The sequence below is a fragment of the Coregonus lavaretus genome, assembly GCF_964263955.1.
Source record: "Coregonus lavaretus genome assembly, chromosome: 9".
Taxonomy (NCBI): domain Eukaryota; kingdom Metazoa; phylum Chordata; class Actinopteri; order Salmoniformes; family Salmonidae; genus Coregonus; species Coregonus lavaretus.
In genome coordinates, this window is record NC_139996.1 from 34,739,557 (window position 1) to 34,767,229 (window position 27,673).

A 27,673-nucleotide genomic window follows, 5' to 3' on the forward strand; every position below is an offset into this window, starting at 1 on the left:
AAAAGCCTGCCAGTGTCCTTGTCGACATCATCTCCCAGGGAATAAAGGGAAGGAAGGTTTTTTATCTTTTTAAATAAGAAATGGCGAGCAGCCCCCCTGAGCCTGAACACAGGAGCACAAACAAACACAGGAGAGAGAGAGAGAGAGAGAGAGAGAGAGAGAGAGAGAGAGAGAGAGAGAGAGAGAGAGAGAGAGAGAGAGAGAGAGAGAGAGAGACAGATTTTGTGTGTAGGGAAGAGGTGAAGAGAACAAGCAGGGAGGAAGAGAGCAGAGCTAGTGAGAGCACTGGGACTCCCCTTCCTACTGTATCTCACACATAAAGCACATTCCAGCCACCCAGGACCTCAGTCAGCACCCAGCAGAAGCCCCTGCCTCATCACACCCTTGGGGCCTCACTTTCCAATTCCCCCTCCCAGAAGAACCGACAGAGCGAGGGAGGGAGAGAAGGAGGGCAGAGAGAGAGAGCACCGTTTAGATAAAGAACATTCAGCTCTCGTATCTCTCACAGCTGTAAAATAAAATAATACATATTCTCCTTCATAATGTTACACTGAGGACTGACTCAAAGACTAGAGGGCCAACATGTCATTGTCATCATAAGCAGTCAGTCACCATCCTCATACAGTGTTCTGTAAAATGGGTCCATTTAGCTGCTGCATCATCTCCAGGTACAGCCATACCAATGGCTCCATGGGCGTGACTGTGGGTCTGCATTGCATGTAAAGAAAATTAAAGTGGGTGCCATGCTTTAATCAAAGGGACCCTTAAAATGTATCCAAAAAGTGGAACATTGAACAAAATTATCTTGATTGCATTCATCATGACACTATTTGGGCCCATCAGGAACCCATTCCACTGCTGTGCTGTAGGCCCTATGTGAATAGCTGGATAAAGCAGGCTGGGAGGAGGGAGGACAGGGGCGTTGATTCAGTGCAGCTACTTTACCACCAAAACCTCAAACAGGATGTGAGACTGCTGGAGCCCCAGAGTCCTGTCTGCCTGCACATGCAGGCCTGGACATCAGCCTCCTGTGAAAAGCTCTCCCTCCCTCGCGCCATACCTCCCTCTCTCATCCCCCTCTCCCTTGGAGCAGAACATTATGGGCCATGTGGAATTGATATTAGAGATTCCCATTCAATGGGTCGTCTGGCGGCAGAGCTGGAATGTGACATATAGAATCTAATCTGTGTGTCGGATCTGACAGCTGCCTGGCAGGCTGCACCCTTCCAATAACAAAGCAGATACCTGTTTGGACGGACGATGAATCCCAGTTCCCTGCAAACTCCGACGACTCGCCTTCTTCTACCGCTAGAGAGAGGGGGAGAGAGAGAAGGAGAGAAAGACAAAAGAGAGGGATGCTTAGAAATACATACAGTATCTGTAGGATTACATCATTTTGTTGGTTTATCTGAATCCACATGACAATGCCTTAAAAACACACAAAGGTAGACCTCAAAATAAGTGTTCAATCATTCATTAGCTGGGTGGTTGGTGGGAGAAAACATAAAGGGTCCCCTGTCTGTCTGTCTATCCTGAGTGACTGTGTGCCCGTGTGCCCGTGTGCCTGTGAATGTGGTCTCCTTGTTTTGTTTTCATGTACTAATTTCAGAGGTGCGATATATGTAACAACAACAACCAGATCAGAACAGGAATGTGTGATGAAGGTTTTCCTGGGCACTGCAGAGGAAGGAAGCTCCGCTGGCACACAAACAGGAAATGGCAGTAGTCAGGACACAATGAGGACCCCCCCCCCTCCTTCCCCTCTACGCCCCCCCCCCCCCCCCTCCTTCCCCTCTACCCCCCTCCTTCCCCTCTACGCCCCCCCCTCCTTCCCCCCACCACCCTCAACCCCATGGCCCAGGGTATGGGCCAACACCAGTCCAGTGGAAGCCACGAAAACAACCTGACATAAATCAAAACTGTTTTCTTTATTAGGGTGAGGATGAGGTAAAAATAATTCCCAGAGCTAGTATGTAGACACTTTTGAGTTTTTTTGTAAATGTGTGAATTCCCCACCTAAGTTTAAATAAAGTTGAGGAAAAAGAAAAGCTAATACCACACCTAAATACTTACAGACCCATTCCAGAAAAAAATGATATACTCCTCCTATTGGGCTGAGTGTGCAGATTGGACGATGCAGTGGCCAGTGCATTTTCCCATCATGCTCTTGGTCTGTCCAGGCAGAACTCAGCAGGGTGGTCAGAGTGGACTCTATTTCATATTCCCCGACAAAGCCAAGGGCAACAGACCCTGTTTTCCATTCTTCAACCATCCCATGTTCATTTCATGAGTGCGATCCAGATATCCAGAGCTGGGACCAGTGTGTCGGCCAGAAGGCCCAGTCCAGACTCCAGACTCCGAGTGGACTGGCCTTGTTGCTGATGGCCTAGAGCTAAAACCCCTGGAAGACTGGGGTCAACTCTGGTCCTGCACCATAACATCTCTCTCCATCTCTCACTATTCCTCTCTATTTCTCTTTCTTTTCCCTGAGGTAGCCAGGACTTTGCTCAAGCTGAAGCGCTGCCATTTGGCAGCTCAGACTCTCTCTCGACAGTGTCTCTCAGTAGTACCTTTTCACCATTCGTGGAGTATTCCCATAGTACAGAAGACTCAGAGAGTTACCTCTCTTTGGGTGTTTCTGAGGAGAGATCACTCTTCCGGCGTGTTTGGGGGAAACTGTGGGCTGGGTCTGGACCAAGGTGCCATTTGGACTGTAGTATGTATGAGCCCATCCTGCTCTTAGATCCTCCTAGAGGACATTTACTGAACTCCAGGAGTTGTCTGCAGCCCATGGCTCATACATCAGGTGCTGGGGAGGGATTCTAGGGTCTCACTATTTGGACTGTCATATACAGGAATTATACTATTTGGGGAAAAAATACAATTTGTCACGCCCAATGAGGCATTTTCTTAGGAACGAGGACACAGTCTAAACCCCACTGTGTCATAACACATGCTAGATCCAATACAAACGGCGGTCAAAGTCTACAGTCAGTTGATCTTCTTTAAATAGGTCTAGCCTGCAGTGGACCTGTTCATTCCTAAAGACACTGCTTTCCCAGTGGAGGAGGAAAAGCGCTAAATTACACCCAATCAGGGCTCCACTCATCCTCCATTTAGCGCTTCATTAGAGCGGGAATATTAAAGTGTAGTCAGGCAGAGAGGAGAGCAGAGCAGGGTAGAGGAGAAGAGGTGAGATGGTTCTTTTTACAAACACAACTACCAAGTACTACTGTGCTCAGCTAACCTGCAGGCAACAGCACACAGCAACCCCATCCATACACACAACTGTACACACAGCTCCCCAGCAAAAACAAGTGAAGCTCGGGGCACTACCAGACCCCAGCCTCCCACACAGAGCTATAGTGCACTGGGTGTATTGCAGAAAAACCATCCATCTCTGATGGAAGCGGACAGGATCATTACCCGCTTTAAAAACCTCATTTAGAGATTGTGGAGATTACACAGACACCTATTGATCGGTCTGGGCTTTCCTGGAATGATTAATCTCCAAATGTTGCCAGATTCTTTTTTCTAACCATTATTTAGATTCCATTCCACTACATTTAAGAATGCAGAAGGCAATCACTCGGATAGAGTTCAGAGGCAATGCAGATGCTCACACTATACACTGAACCATACACCGTCTTGTTGCTATGGAGAGGCATGGTCAGGAAAGGGGGAAAAGGAGGGGAATGCCAGTGCTGACGGGCCGGGGTTTGGGGCTTGGCCCTAGAGATGTGGACACAGGACGGGATACAGATGTTTCCCGGAGCGATTGGTCCTGGGGGCGAGACCGAGCCCACATTACCAGAAACACACTCTGAAAAGAGCCAGTGGAGGATAGAGACAGACCTCACACCACGATCACCAGGCAGACAAACAAAGCAAGAGAAACAGACAGAGAAAGAAAAAGAGAAGGGGGAGATAAAGAAAACGATCATTAGAAAGAGATAAAAACACCATTCTAATAAAAGCATTTGACCGTGGGGAATTGCTCGTCTTCATTAGCAGAGAGGATATATTTATTTATTTCCAGATTTACTCTCCCTGCCTGCGTCCCATGTGTACCGTGCACTGTTCATGTGAACCCTGAAGCCAGCGGGAGGTAGAGAGAGTGGGAGAGTAGTGGAGGGGGGAGACTGCTAAACAGAGGCAGAGAGAGTGGGAGTATGTAGCAGAGAGAGAATGTAAGGTAGGAGAAGTATATACAGTACTACTTTATACACAGTTGGTCCCTCCCCTGTTTTTAAATTCCCTCAGAAGCTCTGTGACATCATCATTAACCTACAGTAAAACAGCCCTGTGAGAGGAACGGGTGGTCTAATGACTCCAACATGTTTCAATAGGTTACCTTGGATACCCTCTGTTTCCTACTTACACTGACCAGCCTTTGCCAAAACACACACCGGGGCTGTGAGAGAAATGGGAAACTGATACCTATAACTCAACAACCAGAACGGGATCCCCTTTTGCCCTCCTCCCCTCCCCTCTCAGTCCACACACTACTGAGGTGTGATTTAGCCCCTCTTTCACCAACTGGGACCATTTCCACAAATCATAACCTAAGTTACAGACTGATCGTACTCAGTATTGGTGTTCCTCCCAGACCGTTCCACTATAACAGTCCCCTACCCTCTCTAAACACCTGTCAGTATTGAGCTGAGAGTATGTGAGCCAGGTAGAGAGGGGTTAACAACTCCTAGCTCCCAGAATTGCAGGGGCAGGCTCCTCTCCCGCTGCCTCCCTCTTTAAACTATTATTTAAGAGATAGAAAAAACACAGCTCCCCAAAGGGGCACACACAAACACACACACACCCAATCCTTGACACCATTCTATATTATTGAAATTACTCCTCTGTTAATTGCTGCTCTGGCGGTGGGAGCGCGTGCTGCTATTTGCATTTCTGGGCCCGTTAAGCTGCAACATTATGACACACAAGCTAATGTAGCTAGGGTAGCGTTGCTGTCGGCAACACAGCAATCAGCATAGCAGCGAATGGCACGAGGGTAGAGATCAAACGAGACCACTCTCGACGACATCACAAATAGCGAGCGTGAATTTACCAGACAAAAGCCCCTGTGCCAATAGGGGGGATGGGAGAACAACGCTGTGTTCCAAACGTGCCCTTTCTAAATGAGCGCTTTTATTTATCCAAGGAATGATGCGTGTGCTCCTCCACAGAAAGCAAACAAGGTGCCGGGGACCTCGGGGAACACACCCAGACCCCCTATCAGACAAAGAGCCTACCTCACACAGCCTCTTCATACAACCCCAAACACACACCCCAGGGAGTGCCTTGCATTGACAAAGAGAATGTTCCGGTATAGGCAGTAAAGACAGTAAAGATAGCCTCAGTCTGCAGTCATGTTCTAGACCAGCGTTTCACAAACTCGGTCCTTGGGACCCCAAGGGGTGCACGTTTTGGTTTTTACCCTAACACTACACAGCCGGTTCAAATGATCAAATCTTGATGATTAGTTGATTATTTGAATCAGCTGTGTAGTGCTAGGGCAAAAACCACAACGTGCACCCCTTGGGGTCCGAGGACAGAGTTTGGGAAACCCTGTCCTAGACCTTCTGTTAGTACACTGTAGAACACAGGTCCAGTGCTAGACACATACAGAAAGAAAGAAAGGATAGATAGAGAGAGAGAGATGAAAGGCTGCTTCAATATGCAGATCGGATAATGAACAATCTAACAGAAGGAAATGTAAAGGAGAGTGGTTTCACCTGGGCCCAGCTCCACTGCAGCCGTCTGCAGGAGAGGTAGACACAGAATACGTAATGTGTGTGGAGCCGCTCCCCTGGCCAGGAGGGGCGGGCCGCACAGTCCTGCTGCTGGCCCCCGGCCATTCTGTCTGATTAAGTCTTCTACACTTAAGGGATAAAACCCTGCTCTCCCCATCTCCCACTGGAAGCCATTAGCAGCCCCCTATTCGCAGGTCCATGAGAGTGTGTGTGTGTGTGTTGTACAGAGCATGTGTGATTGTATGAATCTTTAAATGCATCCGATAATGTGTGTGTGAGTGTACAGGCCTGTGTGTGTATGCGTGTACTAGAGTGTGTGTATGTGTGTACTAGAGTGTGTGTACTAGAGTGTGTGTATACAGTGGGGGAAAAAAGTATTTAGTCAGCCACCAATTGTGCAAGTTCTCCCACTTAAAAAGATGAGAGAGGCCTGTCATTTTCATCATAGGTACACGTCAACTATGACAGACAAAATGAGGGGAAAAAATCAAGAAAATCACATTGTAGGATTTTTTATGAATTTATTTGCAAATTTTGGTGGAAAATAAGTATTTGGTCAATAACAAAAAGTTTCTCAATACTTTGTTATATACCCTTTGTTGCCAATGACACAGGTCAAACGTTTTCTGTAAGTCTTCACAAGGTTTTCACACACTGTTGCTGGTATTTTGGCCCATTCCTCCATGCAGATCTCCTCTAGAGCAGTGATGTTTTGGGGCTGTCGCTGGGCAACAAGGACTTTCAGCTCCCTCCAAAGATTTTCAATGGGGTTGAGATCTGGAGACTGGCTAGGCCACTCCAGGACCTTTTAAATGCTTCTTACGAAGCCACTCCTTCGTTGCCCGGGCGGTGTGTTTGGGATCATTGTCATGCTGAAAGACCCAGCCACGTTTCATCTTCAATGCCCTTGCTGATGGAAGGAGGTTTTCACTCAAAATCTCACGATACATGGCCCCATTCATTCTTTCCTTTACACGGATCAGTTGTCCTGGTCCCTTTGCAGAAAAACAGCCCCAAAGCATGATGTTTCCACCCCCATGCTTCACAGTAGGTATGGTGTTCTTTGGATGTAACTCAGCATTCTTTGTCCTCCAAACACGACGAGTTGAGTTTTTACCAAAAAGTTATATTTTGGTTTCATCTGACCATATGACATTCTCCCAATCCTCTTCTGGATCATCCATATGCACTCTAGCAAACTTCAGACGGGCCTGGACATGTACTGGCTTAAGCAGGGGGACACGTCTGGCACTGCAGGATTTTAGTCCCTGGCAGCGTAGTGTGTTACTGATGGTAGGCTTTGTTACTTTGGTCCCAGCTCTCTGCTGGTCATTCACTAGGTCCCCCCGTGTGGTTCTGGGATTTTTGCTCACCGTTCTTGTGATCATTTTGACCCCACGGGGTGAGATCTTGCGTGGAGCCCCAGATCGAGGGAGATTATCAGTGGTCTTGTATGTCTTCCATTTCCTAATAATTGCTCCCACAGTTGATTTCTTCAAACCAAGCTGCTTACCTATTGCAGATTCAGTCTTCCCAGCCTGGTGAAGGTCTACAATTTTGTTTCTGGTGTCCTTTGACAGCTCTTTGGTCTTGGCCATAGTGGAGTTTGGAGTGTGACTGTTTGAGGTTGTGGACAGGTGTCTTTTATACTGATAACAAGTTCAAACAGGTGCCATTAATACAGGTAACGAGTGGAGGACAGAGGAGCCTCTTAAAGAAGAAGTTACAGGTCTGTGAGAGCCAGAAATCTTGCTTGTTTGTAGGTGACCAAATACTTATTTTCCACCATAATTTGCAAATAAATTCATTAAAAATCCTACAATGTGATTTTCTGGAAAAATAATTCTCAATTTGTCTGTCATAGTTGACGTGTACCTATGAGGAAAATTACAGGCCTCTCTCATCTTTTTAAGTGGGAGAACTTGCACAATTGGTGGCTGACTAAATACTTTTTTTCCCCACTGTATGTGTACTAGAGTGTGTGTATGTGTATACTAGAACTGCAGCCCTACACCCTGGGAGCCTACCCAGCAGGCTGCAGCCCTACACCCTGGGAGCCTAACCAGCAGGCTGCAGCCCTACACCCTGGGAGCCTACCCAGCAGGCTGCAGCCCAGAGCAGAGCCCCATTAGAGTCCTGCTAGAGCCTGAGCCTTAGCCAGACCCCTTCATTAACATGAACTCTCACTGGATCCACAGGCCCACCGCCCCAGCCCTGCACCACCCCACACCCCTTACCACAACACACACCCACCACACCGCATCACCCTGCAACGTGACAAGCAGCAATGGCGCAGTCCGCAGCCAGACACACAATCAGGCCTCATGTACACGGAGCAACACACACACGCACACACACCCAATCGAACCTGAATTATGGCTGTTTGATCTCCACACATAAGATGGAGGAGAGCTCCATCTCTATAAATGTGTAAAACAGACAGAGAGAAGAAGACATAAACATGAAAGAGTTGAAATCATTACAAACTCGCAGTGTTTCCCCAACACTCCAGCGCGCTACTTCCTAGTTCTATTAGCCATGTACAAATGGAGCTGTTCTCTTTTAGAAGCCTTTGGGTGTTCACTTCTCTTCAACTCACATACTGCACAGGGTCACACTGATAGCATGCATCCTGAACAAACCCAAGACTGACTGAACAGTAACATCTATGGGCTGCCTAACTATTTAGAATGGCTGATTACTGTCCTTTTTACTGATTGTGTCTTTTCAAACCAAATTGTCCTCTACGACCACACACATACACACACCTCGAGCTACAGGTACAGCCAATGGCTTTTCCATAGACATAGCAGAGGGAAAGACAAAGAGTCTTGGGTTTCAAGATAATTCATCAAAGATAAAAGCCTGGCTTGTTCTGCATGGCTTAATAGATTTTAATAGCTGGGAGAATGATGGGGACATGCATAGTGCAGTCTGCATGTGATGGACCAAACCCCCCTAGGGAGCTAGCAAAACTACTGACGACACCCATCTCCTCACACACACAGCCCTGCTCACATGATCTGACACACACACAAACTCTCTCTCATTCTCCTACACACGCATTCACTCATGAGAGACTCACTCACTCTGTCTCATCCTCTCATACATTCATACATACAAACACAGTTGGGGATTAGGGCTTGGTGCTAGACCGTGTTCACTCTTGCGGCTCACTACATTGTGCGCAAACACACAAAGACACGCGACTGGAATAAAAGAGAATTCCTCTGCCAGTGAAGAGAGCTGAACATCACTGTAGTCCTGACTAGAAGGCCAGCAGCCACACTGACTTGCACGTTCGGACTTCCACAGGGGAGGACTAAACCAACTCAACACTAACAGCAAGACAACAACAATGTAGTCTATTAGGTCATTCATCAAAGTGATGGGAGTGTAGAGCTGAGTGCTGCAGTCAATCTACATCGCAATCCCCCCTCTACTCACCCCCACTGCAGCTAAAGCTTCACCACAACGCATGCAGGGCCCCATTGTCTGCCCTGCTGTTCCCCTGCCGTTCCCCACCAAACCCCCGAACCATAATCAAATGACAACATGGGCACAATGGCAGGGATGGCAATTCCCAGGGTGCTCCTCTGCGCTACCTGTGTTCACAGAGGTAGTGTGGACAGAGAGGGCTGAGAGGGGGCTGCAGGGGCCCTTATCACCACAACGGGTCACTCTGGCCAATCACACACTGGCTACAGGCCCAGGAGGGCGGGGGCCTGGAATTTCCTGCTGGACAGGACACAGGCACATAGATCCAACCCCCACTTCCATCCCCCACCCCTGTCCCCACCTCCTCCCCCCTCGGATCCAGGGGGGCTCTCCCATTGGCTGGCTTCAGTGTCCCTCTGGTCACCGCCACTCCACCACTGGCCAAGCGTGATGCCAATCTGCAGCCCAAGCCGTCCCCCGGGGAGCTCTAACGTCAATGGTCTGTCCTCCAAGCCACCACCATGGGACAGGGACAGAAGCTGATTAACCAAATACTTTTATCAGCACTGAAACCGCTCTGCCGCACAAAACAGCCTTAAAAACACAAACCACCACCACTGGCCAGAAAAGCACAAATGGGTAAAGGGGGAAAACAACAGAGAGCTTAGATGGCACAGAGAAAAAAACACAAAGCTTGACGGGCCCACAGCTCTGCCGCTCTCACTGAGGGCATTGCTGCTCCAAAATCCTGTCGAGCAGTCCAGCTACTCCCCCCCCTACCCCCCACTAGCCCCCTCCCGTACCCGCTAGCCCCCTCTACAGGAGCAAGGGTTTAGAGGCTGGAGAATGCTGGAGGACTAGAGGACAAGCGAGAATGGAGAGAGCTGGAGAGCGAGAGCAAGAGAGAGAGGATAGGGGTGGAAGAGCAGAGAATGAAGGATAAGAGCGTGGGTGGATGGCTAGCAGCGGTTGTGGGTTTTCAGGTTCGGTCTTCTCAGGCAGCTCTTGGCTGATGCCCTGCGGAGAACTTGGTTAGTCTGAGCCAAGCAGAGCTCTGTGAAGAGCACACCGTCTCCCTGGCTTGATCACTCACTCTCTCTCTTGCCTGGAGCATCCAAGCAGCACCCACGCCAAGACTCAGCCTTAGCCCCAGCTCTACAACCATAGGAGCACTGGCAGAACCAACCCCTGACACAACCACCAGATAAAGGCCTTTTCTTTTTGGACTGAGTCAATGGAGGAGCAGAATGCCTGACTGGCGTACTATATTCCACCACAAAGCAGAGTTCCACAGCAGGACAGGATCCACCTGGCTGGTCTCCAACCAACACCAGAGCAGCAGAGATGAGGGGTGTCAGGTGTGGAAGGCTCTGATCACTCTCTGTTGCCTGGATCAAACAGAGACACACACACATGCACTGAAGACGCTCTGTTCGAACAGGATCTGAAATCAGGGTCAAGTAAGAGCTGGGACACTGGTGACTCAGTGGAAGGGAGAAAAGGGCCAAAGGGAAATGGAAGGCAGGTCAATTCTGTTTCCACTCACAGGATAGGTCCTGTGTCTTCACAAAGCTGTGGTTTTACCACACACACACACACACACACACACACACACCTCCTTTCCTGAAGAAAGCCCTGGGTGCTGTGTCAAGCCCTGGGTGCTCTCCCCGTTCCTTTTGATTCTGCACTGTCTGCGTCTGTTTGCACTACCTTTGTCTCAGGCAGCTAAGGAATCCACACTCAGCTTCAGAAACAGCGCCAAGAGATTATCAGCCAACAACAAATCCACCCTTCTCAACACCAAGAGAGAGAAACACTCAACTTTACATTTACACACACACACACACACACACACACGTCTGTCTCCGTTATGTTAGAGAGCAGACAACACAGTGGAAGATTAAAGGGCCTCTCAGATCTCCAATGTGGTTTTTCATCCTTCTCAACTGTCAGAGCAGAGGGGAAAATGGTTTCAATATACCTCCAGCTTGTACATAAAACACCAGAGAGAGAGGAAGAGAAAGAATGAAGGAGGGAGGGAGGGAACGGGGGACAGAAAAGAGTAATAGGAACATTTGTGAAGAGAAAAGCAGACATGATTAAATCACAAGGGCTGCCTCCCGCTGTCATTGAGTGTGACACAGGTTCACAACGGAACACACTGGGGGGCGACGAGGTAATCACGTTCCAAACGCTCCGCTATGATGCCATCAAAAGGGGACGGGATAGAGAAAGAGACAGACTTCTGTCCCTCCTCCCCACCCCCACTCACACCCCCCACCCCATCCAAAAAGGCAGCATTTGACTGGTGACCTAGGAGGAGGAAGGCCTCTCTGGATTAGAAACCCTCAGGAGACCCTACAGGAATAGATGTGCTGCAGAGAGCTACACCACCACCAATAATACTGTACCCAACTCACAGCCGCATGTACAGATAGAGAGAGCGAAACGGTCATATAGACATGCACAGAGACAGGGAGAGACATACACATGCAGACAGACACATTCACAAGTACAGGGTAACACAGCCACACAGGGAGACAAACATACACAGACATGCAGAGACACAGGCACACATGCACTTAGGCTGCGTTTACACAGGCAGCCCAATTCTGATCTTTTTACACCTATTGGTATTTTGACCAATCAGATCAGCTCTTTTGCTAATAATTGGGAAAAATATCAGAACTGCCTGTGTAAACGCAGCCTTAGGGAGATATACACACATATTCACCAACCCAGACACACACAAAGACAATTGCATCAGACTCAGAGAGGACCCGGGGCTGCTTGGGAGAGAGAGGCAGAATGGGGACCCTTAATTGCCTTATCCTGTAGTACAGGCTGGGGAGTGCTTTTTGACTTGAGATTCCAATTTCACACTAAGGCATTATTTAGTTTGATACAGACTTGATTAGGCATTACAGCAGGCCCTTTTTCTGGAGGAGCTTTGTGGCTCTCAAATCACTGGAGGAAAGATTAACTCTGCAGTCACGCTCCTTCTGAGACCCACAGCCTCACACAGCCTGCTTGGTGTGGCAGGGGAGGGTTCATCTGATCCCAAACACAAACGCATTCAACTTTTACCAATTACCAGAAAGTCTCCTCAATCACTGCCACTAACTATAGTAGGGCCTTATAAAATCTGTTTTGTTTGTCAACTTCGCACCAACCAGAGACCGTTGTTTGGTTAGCGATATTTCTGTAGCGCACATGTGATTGCAGAAATGGCCACTGGATTGATGCAAATAATCATGCTATCATTCTGACAGGTAGGCATAGCCTACTTCGTAGTTCACAATTGAGAAGGTTTTTGGGAACCTGGTAGATGGAAAGAAGACGGTAGTCATTACATTAGCATCATCGCTAATGGCTACACAAAGTGGTAGACAAACGCGCACACACACATAGGGGTATTCTTGTGCCGTTGCCTCTTCAGAAAGTTGAAGGGAAATACGAATCACTGATGCATTTTGTAAATGTCTTATGATAATCTTGGGCAAATGTATGCATTTTTTAATAAGTTCAATACATTTAGTTGATTTCCTACTAAGTTCAATAAAATGTTTTACATTGTTGAATTCCGTTTTAATGTCTGGACTATTTTAGCTAGACGGACCGTGCTGAGAAAGGGAAAAGTTTACAGATGAAGTTGAGGTGAAGGTGCATGACTATGGAAAACCCTAATAACTACCAACTACTCCTTCAGTGTAGAAGCTCAGCAGGGCATTACCATGGACATGGTGATGCAGGGCACCACCCTAATCCAGCCTCCTCTGCCCTCCCAACTCCCCATGTATGTTTGGGGAAGAGGAGAGGACGGTCCCTGGACTGCCCATCAACACGGCTGGACCAGGCTGAGGCAGGCTTAGACTCTACATTTTTAAAGCAAAGATCCATCGACCAACACAGGGGCCCCACAGTACACAGCTATATCCTCTCAACCTTACTCCTATTCTCTTTCTGCAGACTCTCACGCTGTCTTTCAGCCCGTTTGATGGTGACATAAAGGATTTATTAGGGGAAAGAAAAACAAGAGAGAAAATACTGATTTTATATATTTTTTAAGACTTCTCTTCTCTTTTGATTCCTTCCTGCACACACACCTTCGCATAGTCTGAGTGATGGACTCAAAAGCCTCAGACAGCAGTCTACTCAGACAGTGCAGCCCTTAGAGAGGCACTCACAGATAGATGGTTTCAGTGGACACTGTTGGACAGCTAACTCTTCATAGACTACTCTTCTTGTTGTTTGGCTGGTGGGTCGGCTCAATCCTCATTAGACTACAAGCTAAACATCCCTCTGGACCTCTGCACCTCGTTCCCACACCCACCTCTATTCTCCAGTGGCTTCCAGTCACTCATGGCATTGTAGGTAGAATAATACAGAGCTGTGACTGGGAGCTGTGAGCAGAGACCTTCCTTCTCATCTTCACACATCTCAACATATGGACTCAAGCCCTCCCTGCTTCTGTACATCAACACATCAATTCACACGCACCCCAATTCTAACCCTAACCCTAATTATAACCCTAACCCCTAAGCCTAAAATAGCCTTTTTCCTTGTGGGGACCAGCAAAATGTCCCCAGTTGTCCGAATTTTCCTTATTTTACTATCGTTGTGAGGACTTCTAGTTCCCACAAGGATAGTAAAACCAAAAACACACAACTTCCCTGATTGGCGCTGACTGGCGCCGGAGAAGATGGCTGCCGTTTTACAGCCCTCTAACTAATTGTACTATTATGTGTGTTTTTCCGCGTTATTTGTAATTTATTTTGTACATAATGTTTCTGCCATCGTCTCTTATAACCAAAAAGAGACAGCGATTACTCACCTCGTATTGGACGAATAATTTTTCTTCATCGAGGCGGCCGCGAAGGATATCCTACAGACACCCGACAAGGCCCAAATCCCCGTCATTCGCATGAGGAAGAGACTGAGATATCGTGGACGTAGGTCGGGGTGCCTTGTAAGGATCCGACGGCGAGCGAGTAAACTGCCGCTCCCATCAATCCTATTAGCCAATCTTCAATCATTGGAAAATAAATTGGATGACCTAAGATTACGGTTATCCTACCAACGGGACATTAAAAACTGTAATATCTTATGTTTCACCGAGTCGTGGCTGAACGACGACATGGATAACATACAGCTGGCGGGATATACGCTACATCAGCAGGATAGAACGGCTGACTCCGGTAAGACAAGGGGTGGCGGTCTGTATATATTTGTAAACAACAGCTGGTGCACAAAATCAAATACTAAGGAAGTCTCGAGGTTTTGCTCGCCTGAGGTAGAGTATCTTATGATAAGCTGTAGACCACACTATTTACCAAGAGAGTTTTCATCTATATTTTTCATAGCTGTCTATTTACCACCACAAACCAATGCTGGCATTAAGATTGCACTGAATGAGCTGTAGAAGGCCATAAGTCAACAGGAAAACGCTCATCCAGAGGCAGCGCTCCTAGTGGCCGGGGACTTTAATGCAGGGAAACTTAAATCCGTTCTACCTAATTTCTACCAGCATGTTAAATGTGCAACCAGAGGAAAAAAAACAACTCTAGACCACCTTTACTCCACACACAGAGACGCATACAAAGCTCTCCCTCGCCCTCCATTTGCCAAATCTGACCATAACTCTATCCTCCTGATTCCTGCTTATAAGCAAAAACTAAAGCAGGAAGCACCAGTGACTCGGTTAATAAAAAAGTGGTCAGATGACGCAGATGCTAAGCTACAGGACTGTTTTGCTAGCACAGACTGGAACATGTTCCGGGATTCTTCAGATAGCATTGAGGAGTACACCACATCAGTCACTGGCTTCATCAATAAGTGCATCGATGATGTCGTCCCCACAGTGACCGTACGTACATACCCCAACTAGAAGCCATGGATTACAGGAAACATCTGCACTGAGCTAAAGGGTAGAGCTGCCGCTTTCAAGGAGCGGGACTCTAACCCGGACGCTTATAAGAAATCCCACTATGCCCTCCGACGAACCATCAAACAGGCAAAGAGTCAATACAGGACTAAGATTGAATCGTACTACACCGGCTCTGACGCTCGTCGGATGTGGCAGGGCTTGAAAACTATTACAGACTACAAAGGGAAGCACAGCCGCGAGCTTCCCAGTGACACAAGCCTACCAGACGAGCTAAACCACTTCTATGCTCGCTTCGAGGCAAGCAACACTGAAGCATGCATGAGAGCACCAGCTGTTCCAGATGACTATGTGATCACGCTCTCCGTAGCCCATGTGAGTAAAACTTTTAAGCAGGTCAACATTCACAAGGCCGCAGGGCCAGACGGATTACCAGGACGTGTACTCCGAGCATGTGCTGACCAACTGGCAAGTGTCTTCACTGACATTTTCAACATGTCCCTGACTGAGTCTGTAATACCAACATGTTTCAAGCAGACCACCATAGTCCCTGTGCCCAAGGACACTAAGATAACCTGCCTAAATGACTACCGACCCGTAGCACTGACGTCTGTAGCCATGAAGTGCTTTGAAAGGCTGGTCATGGCTCACATCAACAGCATTATCCCAGAAACCCTAGACCCACTCCAATTTGCATACCACTCCAACAGATCCACAGATGATGCAATCTCTATTGCTCTCCACACTGCCCTTTCCCACCTGGACAAGAGGAACACCTACGTGAGAATGCTATTCATTGACTACAGCTCAGCATTCAACACCATAGTGCCCTCAAAGCTCATCACTAAGCTAAGGATCCTGGGACTAAACACCTCCCTCTGCAACTGGATCCTGGACTTCCTGACGGGCCGCCCCCAGGTGGTAAGGGTAGGTAACAACACATCTGCCACACTGATCCTCAACACGGGGGCCCCTCAGGGGTGCGTGCTCAGTCCCCTCCTGTACTCCCTGTTCACCCATGACTGCATGGCCAGGCACCACTCCAACACCATCATTAAGTTTGCCGACGACACAATAGTGGTAGGCCTGATCACCGACAACGATGAGACAGCCTATAGGGAGGAGGTCAGAGACCTGGCCGTGTGGTGCCAGGATAACAACCTCTCCCTCAACGTGACCAAGACAAAGGAGATGATTGTGGACTACAGGGAAAAAAAAGAGGACTGAGCACGCCCCCATTCTCATCGACGGGGCTGTAGTGGAACAGGTTGAGAGCTTCAAGTTCCTTGGTGTCCACATCACCAACGAACTATCATGGTCCAAACACACCAAGACAGTCGTGAAGAGGGCACGACAAAGCCTATTCCCCCTCAGGAGACTGAAAAGATTTGGCATGGGTCCTCAGATCCTCGAAAAATTCTACAGCTGCACCATCGAGAGCATCCTGACTGGTTGCATCACCGCCTGGTATGGCAACTGCTTGGCCTCCGACCGCAAGGCACTACAGAGTGTAGTGCGTACGGCCCAGTACATCACTGGGGCCAAGCTTCCTGCCATCCAGGACCTCTATACCAGGCGGTGTCAGAGGAAGGCCCTCAAAATTGTCAAAGACTCCAGCCACCCTAGTCATAGACTGTTCTCTCTGCTACCGCACGGCAAGCGGTACCGGAGTGCCAAGTCTAGGTCCAAAAGACTTCTCAACAGCTTCTACCCCCAAGCCATAAGACTCCTGAACAGCTAATCATGGCTACCCGGACTATTTGCACTGCCCCCCCACCCCATCTTTTTACGCTGCTGCTACTCTGTTAATTATTTATGCATAGTCACTTTAACTCTACCCAAATGTACATATTACTTCAACTACCTCTACTAGCCGGTGCCCCCCTGTATATATAGCCTCCCTACTGTTATTTTATTTAACTTTTTCTCAACACTTCGTTGTTGTTTTATTTTACTTTTTTATAAAAAATAAATGCACTGTTGGTTAAGGGCTGTAAGTAAGCATTTCACTGTAATGTCTGCACCTGTTGTTTTTGGCACATGTGGCCAATAAAATTTGATTTGATTTGATTCGTTTCATTTCAACTTCAATATGAAAATCAGCAAATGTGTGAGAAAGGAGGGAGACATTGAGGGGGGGGGGGATATTCACCCTCTCTCTCTCATGGGAACACTATCTGTAAGTAGCTCACCATCCAACAATGTGTGTGTTAAGTGAAAATGCACCATGGACAAGACTGTAATAGCAAATTAAAACATGTCAGATGTGTGCATTTTTTCCCTGAAATCGAGAGCGACTTTAATTGTTTCTTCCCCCCTCCTCACCCTGCTGTTTGCAATGAGTATTATTCTGGCCTCTGTAGGGGGTGCCAGCCTTTTGACAGAGGAATTGAATTAAAATAAATCAGAAAAACACAAGTGACTTCATAATCAAGGACTATCCATTCTCCGAGGTTGCGAGGCCAGCATAAAGGAAGGCTACAATAAGGACTAATTCTGTCTGAGCTAAATACTAATATGCCAAATACTAATATGTGATGCGAGGTTCTAGGCAAGTGTCTAGCCCTGGGATAAAGAGAGGCTGCTTCACAGCTTAAATCAATTTGGAGATGACATTGCAAGCTGTATCAAGGCTCTATACTGCAAAACACAGAGCAGAGCTTTTTTCTCAAAACACACATCTCCTTAGTATTCTATTAAAGCTCAAAAGACTAAGCACAGTTGCATGTCAGGATATTATTTGATAATATATCGTATCGTTTCACTTTAACAATATCGCAATATTATTTTGCGCTAGTTGCACCAAAACACCAGTATTTTTCTTCATAGCTTGTTCTCCCTCTTCTTTTTAAAAAGGGAGCCAATTTGTTTTCAGCACTTTTATTTCCATGACTGATCAAAATTAGTTTTCTCTTGTCCCTCTGCAGCAGACATATGGAGAGCAATATGTTTGGAACATCGAATTGCAATAAAATCACAGTATCGAATCATAATAAATATAGAATCGTGTGAATCTCATATCCACACCTAAATATGATAATATCATATTGTGAGGTTTGTGGCAATTCCCAGCCCTACTTTTAACCATTACTTTATTCAGGTTATACAATAGCAAAGTCTGCGGCATGGTGCAGCATTGTCATGCTGGTAGATGCAAACAGGTAGCGTAGGCTTAAAAGCCCAAGCAACAGTACCAAGATAAATATTGGACCACTGAAAAACGTTTCAAAGAATAGGATATGATATGCTTCTGTTTCAAAAATATATTTACCATATTCTCATCCTAATTTTTCAGCATTTATTTATCTGTATTTGTATTATTTTTACTGCACTGGGGTTATAATTATTGCGTGGATAACCTTATTTACTATTATGTATTGATTTCTATTTCAGTCTTTATGCCGTGTGCACTGCACAGAACACCGGAAGAATTCAACTCTGAATTATCACAGTGAATTATTGTGGTCCTCTGTAGCTCAATTGGTAGAGCATGGCGCTTGTAACGCCAGGGTAGTGGGTTCGATCCCCGGGACCACCCATACCTAAAAATGTATGCACACATTAATGTAAGTCGCTTTGGATAAAAGCGTCTGCTAAATGCCATATTATTATTATTGTAATGTTTGTTTGTTTGTGTCAATTAATCCCGTAAGGGATGGGTTGCCAACTGGCGATTTGGCAAGAAAATAAAATGTCATTCATTCATTCATGTAAAATAGTTAGCTAATCATTACTCAAATATAATACTACACGTAATTACCTTTTCACACTAGGAGGAAGCTGGAGTTCTGTGTTTTTTCTTCTTCCTGAATGTACTTGATGTTTAGTGATTCAAATAGATATTTAATATCCCAACACAGCTAATGTATACACACAGCCCAGGGCACTCAATCCATTGGAGTAATTTCTCTCTTTAATTCCACACATTTTTCAGAGGAAAGTTTCCAGGCGCAGTGGAATCAATAGGTTGAGCAGAAGGAAGCTCTTGGAGGATTTTTACTGCTGCATGCGTGGGCACAGTCAGTCTCCCATCTCCCACCCAGGACTGTTCCAGATGCCTCCCCCTGCAGCTCTGAGAGACCCATACTAGCCCTGGTAGGAGCCTAGGACCCAAGCAGGATCCGTTATCCAGGGCCTGGCCAGCAGGAGGCCTAGCACCCCCTGGCCAGAGGTAAAAATCGAATCCAATTTATTTGTCACATGCGTCATAAACAACAGGTGTGGACTAACAGTGGAATACTTACTTACAGGCCCTTGCCAACAATACAGATAGAAAGAAAAGAGAAATAATAGAAAAGTAAAACACGTAATACTCAAGGCAGGCTGCAGGGGTCAGCAGGGGTCAACACAGGACCAACGCTCTTCATTAATGACTTCAGAATCAGGCCCTCTCCTCTCCCCTCCCCTCCCCAACAACCACCCTTTAATCATCAGAGCTGGGACGAGGAGCCTTCCAAGCGGGAGGCTTCCCAATAAATATATGCATCAGCCAGGTGTGGTGAAGGTGCTTAATTGCCCCCTTTGCTTATGTTTAATGTACAGCCTATGGAGACACTGTGGGGTCGAGGAGCAGCTGCCTAGAGAAAGGAGCATGAACACAGCCTCACGGAGATCATGGAGGGCCAAGAAGAGAGAGGAGATGAGAGGAGAGCAGGAGGAAGAGAGGTGAGGAAGACAGGAAGGGTTGAAAGTAGGAGGAAACAGAATAGGAAGAAAAAAGGGGGAAATGAACATGAAGACCTCTGCCTACGCCTGTTGGACCAGACAAACAGCAGTGTTCTGCTAGTGCTGATCTGGCTCTTGTAGCTATCCTCCAGAAGGTTCATGGTTCTGGCCTTCTCACTCTGAAGTCAGAGCAGAGCTGGGTCACAGCCCTCTGCTCACACTGGAGACACTGCACTGACATTTACACACAAAACCCATTAACACATTCACTAACACACACTGACAGGCTCACAAAGAGCTGCGCTTGACATTTCCCATTAACGGAGCCTGCACCTTGCTCAGGCATATAGGCTGGTTAACTCTGGGAGTCTGCCACAGATCAGCCTGGTTCAACATCAAACAACAGGTGGGCCATTCCAAATGCCCTCAGGTTAACATTGCACAAAATATCAAATCATATATCTAATCCCACATTTGGCTTGTAGGGTAGAGAGAGTATTGGCCGTTCTGATGCTATGGTCCTGTACACATCATTTGCACAGGAAGGAGCAGATTTGAACAAAACTTTCTGAAAGCATTGTTCCAACACATTTTAATCTGCCCAGTGCAGTAGCACAATCAGAGTTTGAGAGTGAGGGAACTCAGAGAGGACAGACTCCACAGGGAGGTACTGGTGGGGGAGCTGTGGTTGGCAGGCCGGAGGGGTGGGGGTAGAGAGGGGTTCAGGGGGGGCAGAGGAGAGGGAACCAAGCACACAAACAGAATTAATAGCAAAAGTCGCCCCGGCGGCTCTGGCTCTTTAGAAAAGAAGCGCGGAGCGGAGAGGTTCCTGAGCGGGCAGTGGTTACGGCCCAGTAAGTCCAGAGCGCTGATAAACCCTGGTGCTAAGCCGGTACAATGGCACAGCCTACGACTGAGCTCTTCCATTAAGACAGATCCTTCCATACACACTAGCAGGCAGGCTGCTGATAAGGAGTTGTCATTGGCAGACACACTGGCCGCAAGGGAGCTCACCCTGCCTGGGCAGACACACACGCTCACATCTCCACACCAGCAGGGACCGCTGTAGAGTAAGACTACTCTACATTGCAGGAAGGAAGGAAGGAAGTTCTACAACTGCACCACTGAGATCATCTTGACAGGCTGCATCACCGCTTGGTATGGCAACTGCTTGGCAGCCTACCGCAAGGCGCTACAGAGGGTTGTGCATACGGCCCAGTACATCACTGGGGCCGAGCTCCCTGCCATACAGGACCTCTATACCAGGCGGTGTCAGAGGAAGGCCCTACTAAAAAAGACTCCAGCCACCAAAGTCATAGACTGTTCTCTTTTCTACGGCACGGCAAGCGGTACCAGAGCACCAAGTCTGTAACCAAAACGCACCTGAACAGCCTCTACCCCCAAGACATGACTGCTCAACAGTTAATCAAATGGCTACCTGGACAATTTACATTGACCCTCTTTATTATTTATTTATCTTAATTGATTACACTGAGCCCCTTGCACTGGCTCTATGCACACTCACTAGACTCTACCCACACACTAATACATACTACACTGACACTCCAACACACACACACACAGACACCCTTTACATACGCTGCTGCTACTCTGTTTATTATACATCCTGATTGCCTAGTCACTTTTACCCCTACCCACATACATACCCACATGTACATACTGTATTACCTCAACTACCTCGTACCCCTGCACATTGACTCAGTACTGGTACTCCTTCTATATAGCCTCGTTACTGTTTTTATTGTGTTCCTATTTCCTTTTTTTTTTTTTTTATATATCTGTCTTACTTTTTAACTGCATTGTTGGGAAAGGGCTCATAAGTAAGCATTTCACTGTAAAGTCTACACCTGTTGAATTTGGCACATGTGACCAATAACATTTTATTTTGAAGGAAGGAAGAATCAGATCCATCCCAGACAATATCTTTAAAATAACCGACTGATTCTAAAGCAACGTTTATTGTAAGTATCAGAACACTATTAGCAGTTGATTTAATTTCCTATGTCAATGACTCTTGTAACTGGAGAGCACTGTACCTTTAAATAAGCCCCTGTTTCCCATCTTGAAAAAGTGCAAAATCCATATAATATTGTGCAAACCAATAAGCTCTATATAAAAATAGACTACCGCTGTGGCTGAACAATGACCAATTACTTTTTTGGTCATATCAAAATACAAGACAAAATCGCTCTCCCTGCTGTGTAGTCAATGAACATTTTACAAAGGCTTAGAAAAATCTATTTTGTGGTTCATCTACCATTAATACAGGGCAACAGTCTTCTATACTCACAGATTGAAAAAAAGTATTGGTAAAATACATTTCATGCATTCCTTCCTGCTGCTAGTAAACACAAAGGCACATCAAATTATAATATCACTGTGTATATAATGTGAAAGAGACAAACCAGACTCTCTCGCTTTATTTTTCCCTCTTACGCACACACACACACGTGAATAAAGACAGGGGAGCAGGCTCTCATCACTCAATCGGCCCTGTGGTAACTCACTTCACTGTTTTATAACAGCCTGTTGACCAATGAAACTTTGGCTCTGCTGCCAAAAGCCTAGGTGACAATAAAAATGCCATTTACTGTTAAAAACAGATGGTCTTAGGAAGGCAGACAGAGGGTAGAGGGATGCCAGAGATACGCTTCATGCGCACACTTCCTGAAAAACTAATCTACATCAATCCATAACAATATGCAGCAGTAACACTTTCAATAAGACGCTTGCCTGTATATTAACAACCCTGTAATTACTTGAGTACCAGCATTGTTGTTACAGTGTGCTCAATTGTTTGTAATTGCATAGTAATGAAGTTGAGCTTTTGTGTCATTACAAAATATGTAATAAAGAACAATCCATTTTCTTCTTGTATTACAAAAAACGCTCAACTCTATTGCTATGCAATTGAAAGGCATTTACTGAAGTGTTATGTCACAACATGTTAATACAATGTTATTACTTAGGTAATTACAGTGTTACTACAAAGTTGTACGAGCAACTCAATAATCTAATCATAATGTAGATTGAAAGGCAATTTAACTGCACAAATAATACATATAAGTCAACTCTATTATGTCAACATAAAACTGGCACACAAAATAAATATCTACACTACAGAATCTAGAGAAGAGAGACATTACAATTTCAGCCAGGTGGAGCTAAATAAATAGATTAAGATGTTTGAGTATTTTACTGCAACTTAGAACAATTTTGAATTGATAGGGGAAGCTAGTGTAAACAGAGTAGTACTGGTGGAATTTGTGTGGAAAGATTGGGGAAAGCAGAGGGGAGGTGGAGCGGAAATTATGCAATTAGCCTTAGATCCCACTTTTCTTGCTAGCCCTAGACCAGCCTTGTTCCAACGTCTCCTTCTCCCCATCCCAGGTTAAAGGTCCTATTTGATTTGATTGACTAAACAACACTGTGGAAAAGAAATAAGTGCTCACTCGCTCCCTGGCTGTCATGTGCACTCATTCCCGCTTAATGTCCTGTAAATGAAGAGGATTTATTAATGTGTAATTAAGTAATAATCATCACTACATAATGCATGAAATACTCGTGGGGACAGGGGAGATATGAAACAGAAATGCCCCGGCCACGTACTCTACGCAAAGACACACATTAAAAAGGGATTAATCAGGAGAAATAATATTTTGATAAGAACCGCTCGCCCCCCCCCCCCCCCCTCCCCATTAGTAAAACAGCCAATCATAGCTATTAATGCAACCTCAATTAGCCATCTACAACTAGGATAGAAAATCCCCCCACCACAAACTACTGATGATAACAAGGATTGGTGGTTTCCTCAAATCCTTTTTCGTCATAGCCGGCTGACTGTTTGTGTGCAGAAAAACATGAATAAATATGATTCTCAATGTGTTGTTTGTGCTTTGGCAGTGACAGACACTCTTTGGAGTTGAGTGAGCAGGTGAGAGACAAGGGGACACGAAAAACACAAATAATCCCTGGTGCATACCCTGTACCACTGATTCTCACTCATAATTTGAGAATATGCCAGTTAGTGGGAAAGGTGTTGTGGGGAGATAGCAACAGAACACATCTTAGTTACACATAGAGCTGGCCTCTGGCTGCTGTGCATCACTGACTAAGCACAAGCTTTGTTTTTTCAAAGCCACAAGCTGGCACTGCCGAACACACACACTCAGGATACAAAACAGTACAAAGACTAGCCTTCTTTATGCAGGGAAATTGGGATTTGTTTTCACATGACATGTAGTACATGTACAGGTAACTGCCAAAATAAAGGAAACAGCAACACAGTGTCTTAATAGGGTGTTGTGCCACCACGAGCCGCCAGAACAGCTTCAATGCGGCTTGGCATAGGGTCTACAAGTGTCTGGAACTCTATCGAAGAAACGCAACACAATTTTACCACGAGAAATTCTATAATTTGGTGTTTTGTTGATGTGGTGGAAAACACTGTCTCAGGCGCCGCTCCAGAATCTCCCATAAGTATTCAATTGGGTTGAGATCTGGTGAATGACACACACACACGAAACCCACTATGCTCCTTTGAGACCCCTCTTTCAAAGTCACTTAGATCTTTTATTCTAGCCACAGCAGCCGAAATAATGGGCAACTGGGCATTTTTATACATGACCCTAAGCATTAATTGCTTAATTAATTCAGGAACCACACCTGTGTGGAAGCACCTACCATCAATATACTTTGTATCCCTCATTTACTCAAGTGTTTACTTTATTTTGGCAGTTACCTGTATATGTCTTGTAGTTAGTTAATCAATATTAGCAATTGTTGAAATAATCAAGCGATCCCTTTCCCACATTAAGCCTACATGTGATCGTTTTAAAATGTCATGCTTTGAACCAGTGCATCTTTTAGTAGACACCAAAGGTATCCCGAGAGGTCATGACACCAATCTTTGTTGACTCAGAACCAGACCAACCACTGTGGTCATCAACACAGTTTCAACTTGCCATTAGTCTTGGTGAACCATTCACTGCATTTACAGAGAGCACAACTAACAAAGAAAGAAATAATTAAAACAATGTAGGCCTTATAATCATTCAACCTAAATAAACCATTGCACATTGTTGCCATCAATTAGAACAAAAAGACTAATTGGGGGAGGGGTAATAATTCGGGACCACATGGCCACCCCATTGCCCATCTGGTTTCCACAGAGGCAAAACGAGCCAAATGCCCCTCGCCCTTCCACTTCACTGTAATGCCTCAGTATCATCTCTCTCTCAGTTCACGGATGCCGTCCTATTGAATTTGACTAGAAAATACAGGTCACCAAGAAAATGGTCTATCAAGTAAAACACAAACCAATATGCCTATGCTTTAATCATGGCGATGGAAAAACATGTGCAAGATGTGGGAATGCATGGGCATCAATCGGGTCATACACAGCAAGGGTGACAATCATTACGCACTGCAGTCTAGTCAAGTAACGAACGTGTTCACAATTTTGAATCAATTAAGTAATCAACTGACCAGGGAAGATCTGAGTCACTATTGCAACACTACAGAAAGTTGGCTATGTAGGACCGGGTAAATTAGGCCTATCCCCTTAAATTGCTTAGGCTTTTGTTTGACAAAATATATATATATAATAAAGACAACACAGTGAGGATATTTAATCCTTGAATTTCACAGTAGCATCCGACAAAAGGTAGCCATTAAATCGTATTGGTCATGCTTCTACTCGAGAGTTTGTCCCTAGTCTCTCCATTAAAACAACTTACCTTTTACGGAGCGCGGTTTGGCCTGTTTTCGTCTAGACATCTCTGGTTTGTGACAGTATTTTCTTCTCGTCTCGATCTGTAATGTTTTGCGAAAACAGTCATATAGATGGATACTTCAGCTGGCGTGTTTTTCACTTCTTTGCCTGTTGCAATGCGGCAACTTCAGTCTCTGATAGTAGCCTATAGTCCAGTTAAAGGGGAGGTGAGTAGCCTATACAATTTGTAGCTGTGGAGAGGCGCTGCGCCTGGATACTCCAGCAATTTAACTTCTTCAACTGGACTCAACCTGTAGAATTAACGGAATAACGTGTCTTTCTTTCGGGGTCCGTGACGACAGTATCTTTTGTTCCTTTACGTTCATAAACACGTTGGCGATAGCGCGACTTAATCGGTAGAGTCCGAGTTTCAAGAGACAGCCAAAGCCAAAATGACAGCCATGCGGTAACACCTGATCGGGCCGTTAGAAAGGTGCCAATACGTCAAAATATGATTACATTGACTATACAATTATAGAATTCCGTTAAATCAAGGGTTACGTTGTTTCTTCTTTGCCTCTTCGTCTTGAGGGTTTGTTGGTGCAGTTCTCGGAATAAATCTATTTTTCACCCAGATCTTGCGAACACCGAACCTCCCTTCGTCCGTTATTTTTCAGAAGGTGGCATGGGCAATGCAACCTTACCCAGCATTTTCACCCCTTGGGGATTTGTGTTTATATCTCCCTTTTTAAAATCCTGAAATCAGTCAAATGTTTGTAGTAGCTAGCCTCTCTCTCCCTTTTTCTTTGTCCTGACTCTGGTCTTCCCTCCGCCTCCCGATCCGACTGCTGGCGGGGCTGCAGAGCAGACACACATAATAAAGCCAGGCTTGGCTGGAAATGTAGCGGTGTCCCAGCAGGAGGATGTGAGAGTAGGGTCCCGGCGGGGGAGCGCTCTGATCCCGCAGGGAGCTATGCACAGCCTGGGTTGAGCAGACAGAGAGAGCCAACAGCACCAAACCATGGTCAGCCATGGAAACTACAGCTCAACTTGGAGCACGGATCCGGGCCAAAACACGGAGCTTCAAAGAACTCTGCACAGCGCATGAAAAATACGGACCGGATTCGGTTTTAGTCCTTTCCATCTTAAATTGTTTACTCGTGCACTACTTTCTCACTAGGGGTGACGATTGCCAATTATGTTAAAATACTTTTTCAAAAAGTAGGTGGTCGTGAAATGCAACCTGTTATTTTTACATCCATAGGCCTAATTTATTTTATATTTTATCATATATTAGTCTCTTAGACCGGATTGTATTTTTATATAGGCCTATATGGTGCGTAGTGGCTTTCTAAATGCACCTAATACAAATATAAATCCCTGTTATTTAATTATTCAGATTTTTTATTTATTTGAAATAAAAGGCCTACCAGTGTATTTATGTTGTTTTATCAAAGGGGTCTGGGCGCTCACTCGTGGTAGGCTTAACCCTCGGACATGACCTATTAGAGAGCCATATGTTTTCAACACCGAAGGAACTCATAATGTCAGGAGTTATGTGTTGGGGCAAACTGCTGAACCCTAACAGTTCAGACTAGGAATACAATTCGTGTATTTGTCCCATACAGAAAAAGGACATGTTGCCAATATGAGCCAGAAAAAATATTTTAAATCACATGGTGCTTTGTTATTTTCTCTCCTGCGCAGTGCTCTTTGACCAAGCTAGAGCTGCCCGAACGTTGTCATGGATAACTTGGTGGGCTCCCTGTCTTGACCTGCGGGGTGTCCTGCAGACTGAGCCTCGCCCCCCGTCGTGAGACGGAGCGGCCTTTAAAATTGACCCCCGTTGAGGTGGGGGCCCCTCTTGTCTCGTCTGAACTCCCCCTGAAATGAGCGCGCGCCTGGAGACCGCCTTTTAAAGCGCTTGTGGCGTCCCAGAGAGAGGCCGCTGGCACACAAGGGTAAAAGCTCTCCGCAGTGGTCCCTTATTCTTCGATAAATACAAAGGAGGAAAATAGCCAACATTACAAGCTCCTTAAGGGTCAAGGACAGCCGAGAGATGAATGGTTTCTAAAAGTAGTATTGTTGAATCACATAGCACGCGATTACACCCTCTGTCATCGTTCGGATTTGCTTTTATAGAGCATCAACCAGCTTTGTATAAGGCAAAAGACATGTGGCTGAAATTAATTAAGACAA

At 46.0% G+C, this 27,673-nt stretch overlaps 1 protein-coding gene across 1 annotated transcript in view; it reads right to left on the reverse strand.

Annotated features, from left to right (window-relative positions):
- Window positions 1–25,628, reverse strand: part of LOC311135335 (zinc finger protein 423-like) — a gene marked incomplete at its 3' end in the record, with an annotated part of 124,026 nt that extends 98,398 nt beyond the window's left edge. The window contains exons 1-2 of the mRNA XM_084169280.1: window positions 25,500–25,628; window positions 1,246–1,308 (exon numbers count right to left, since the gene is read on the reverse strand). Coding sequence (XP_084025406.1) covers window positions 1,246–1,308; window positions 25,500–25,539 — 103 coding nt within the window. The 5' untranslated portion in view covers window positions 25,540–25,628. The remainder of the gene's footprint in view (window positions 1–1,245; window positions 1,309–25,499) is intronic.
- Between the last annotated feature and the right edge of the window lie 2,045 nt (window positions 25,629–27,673).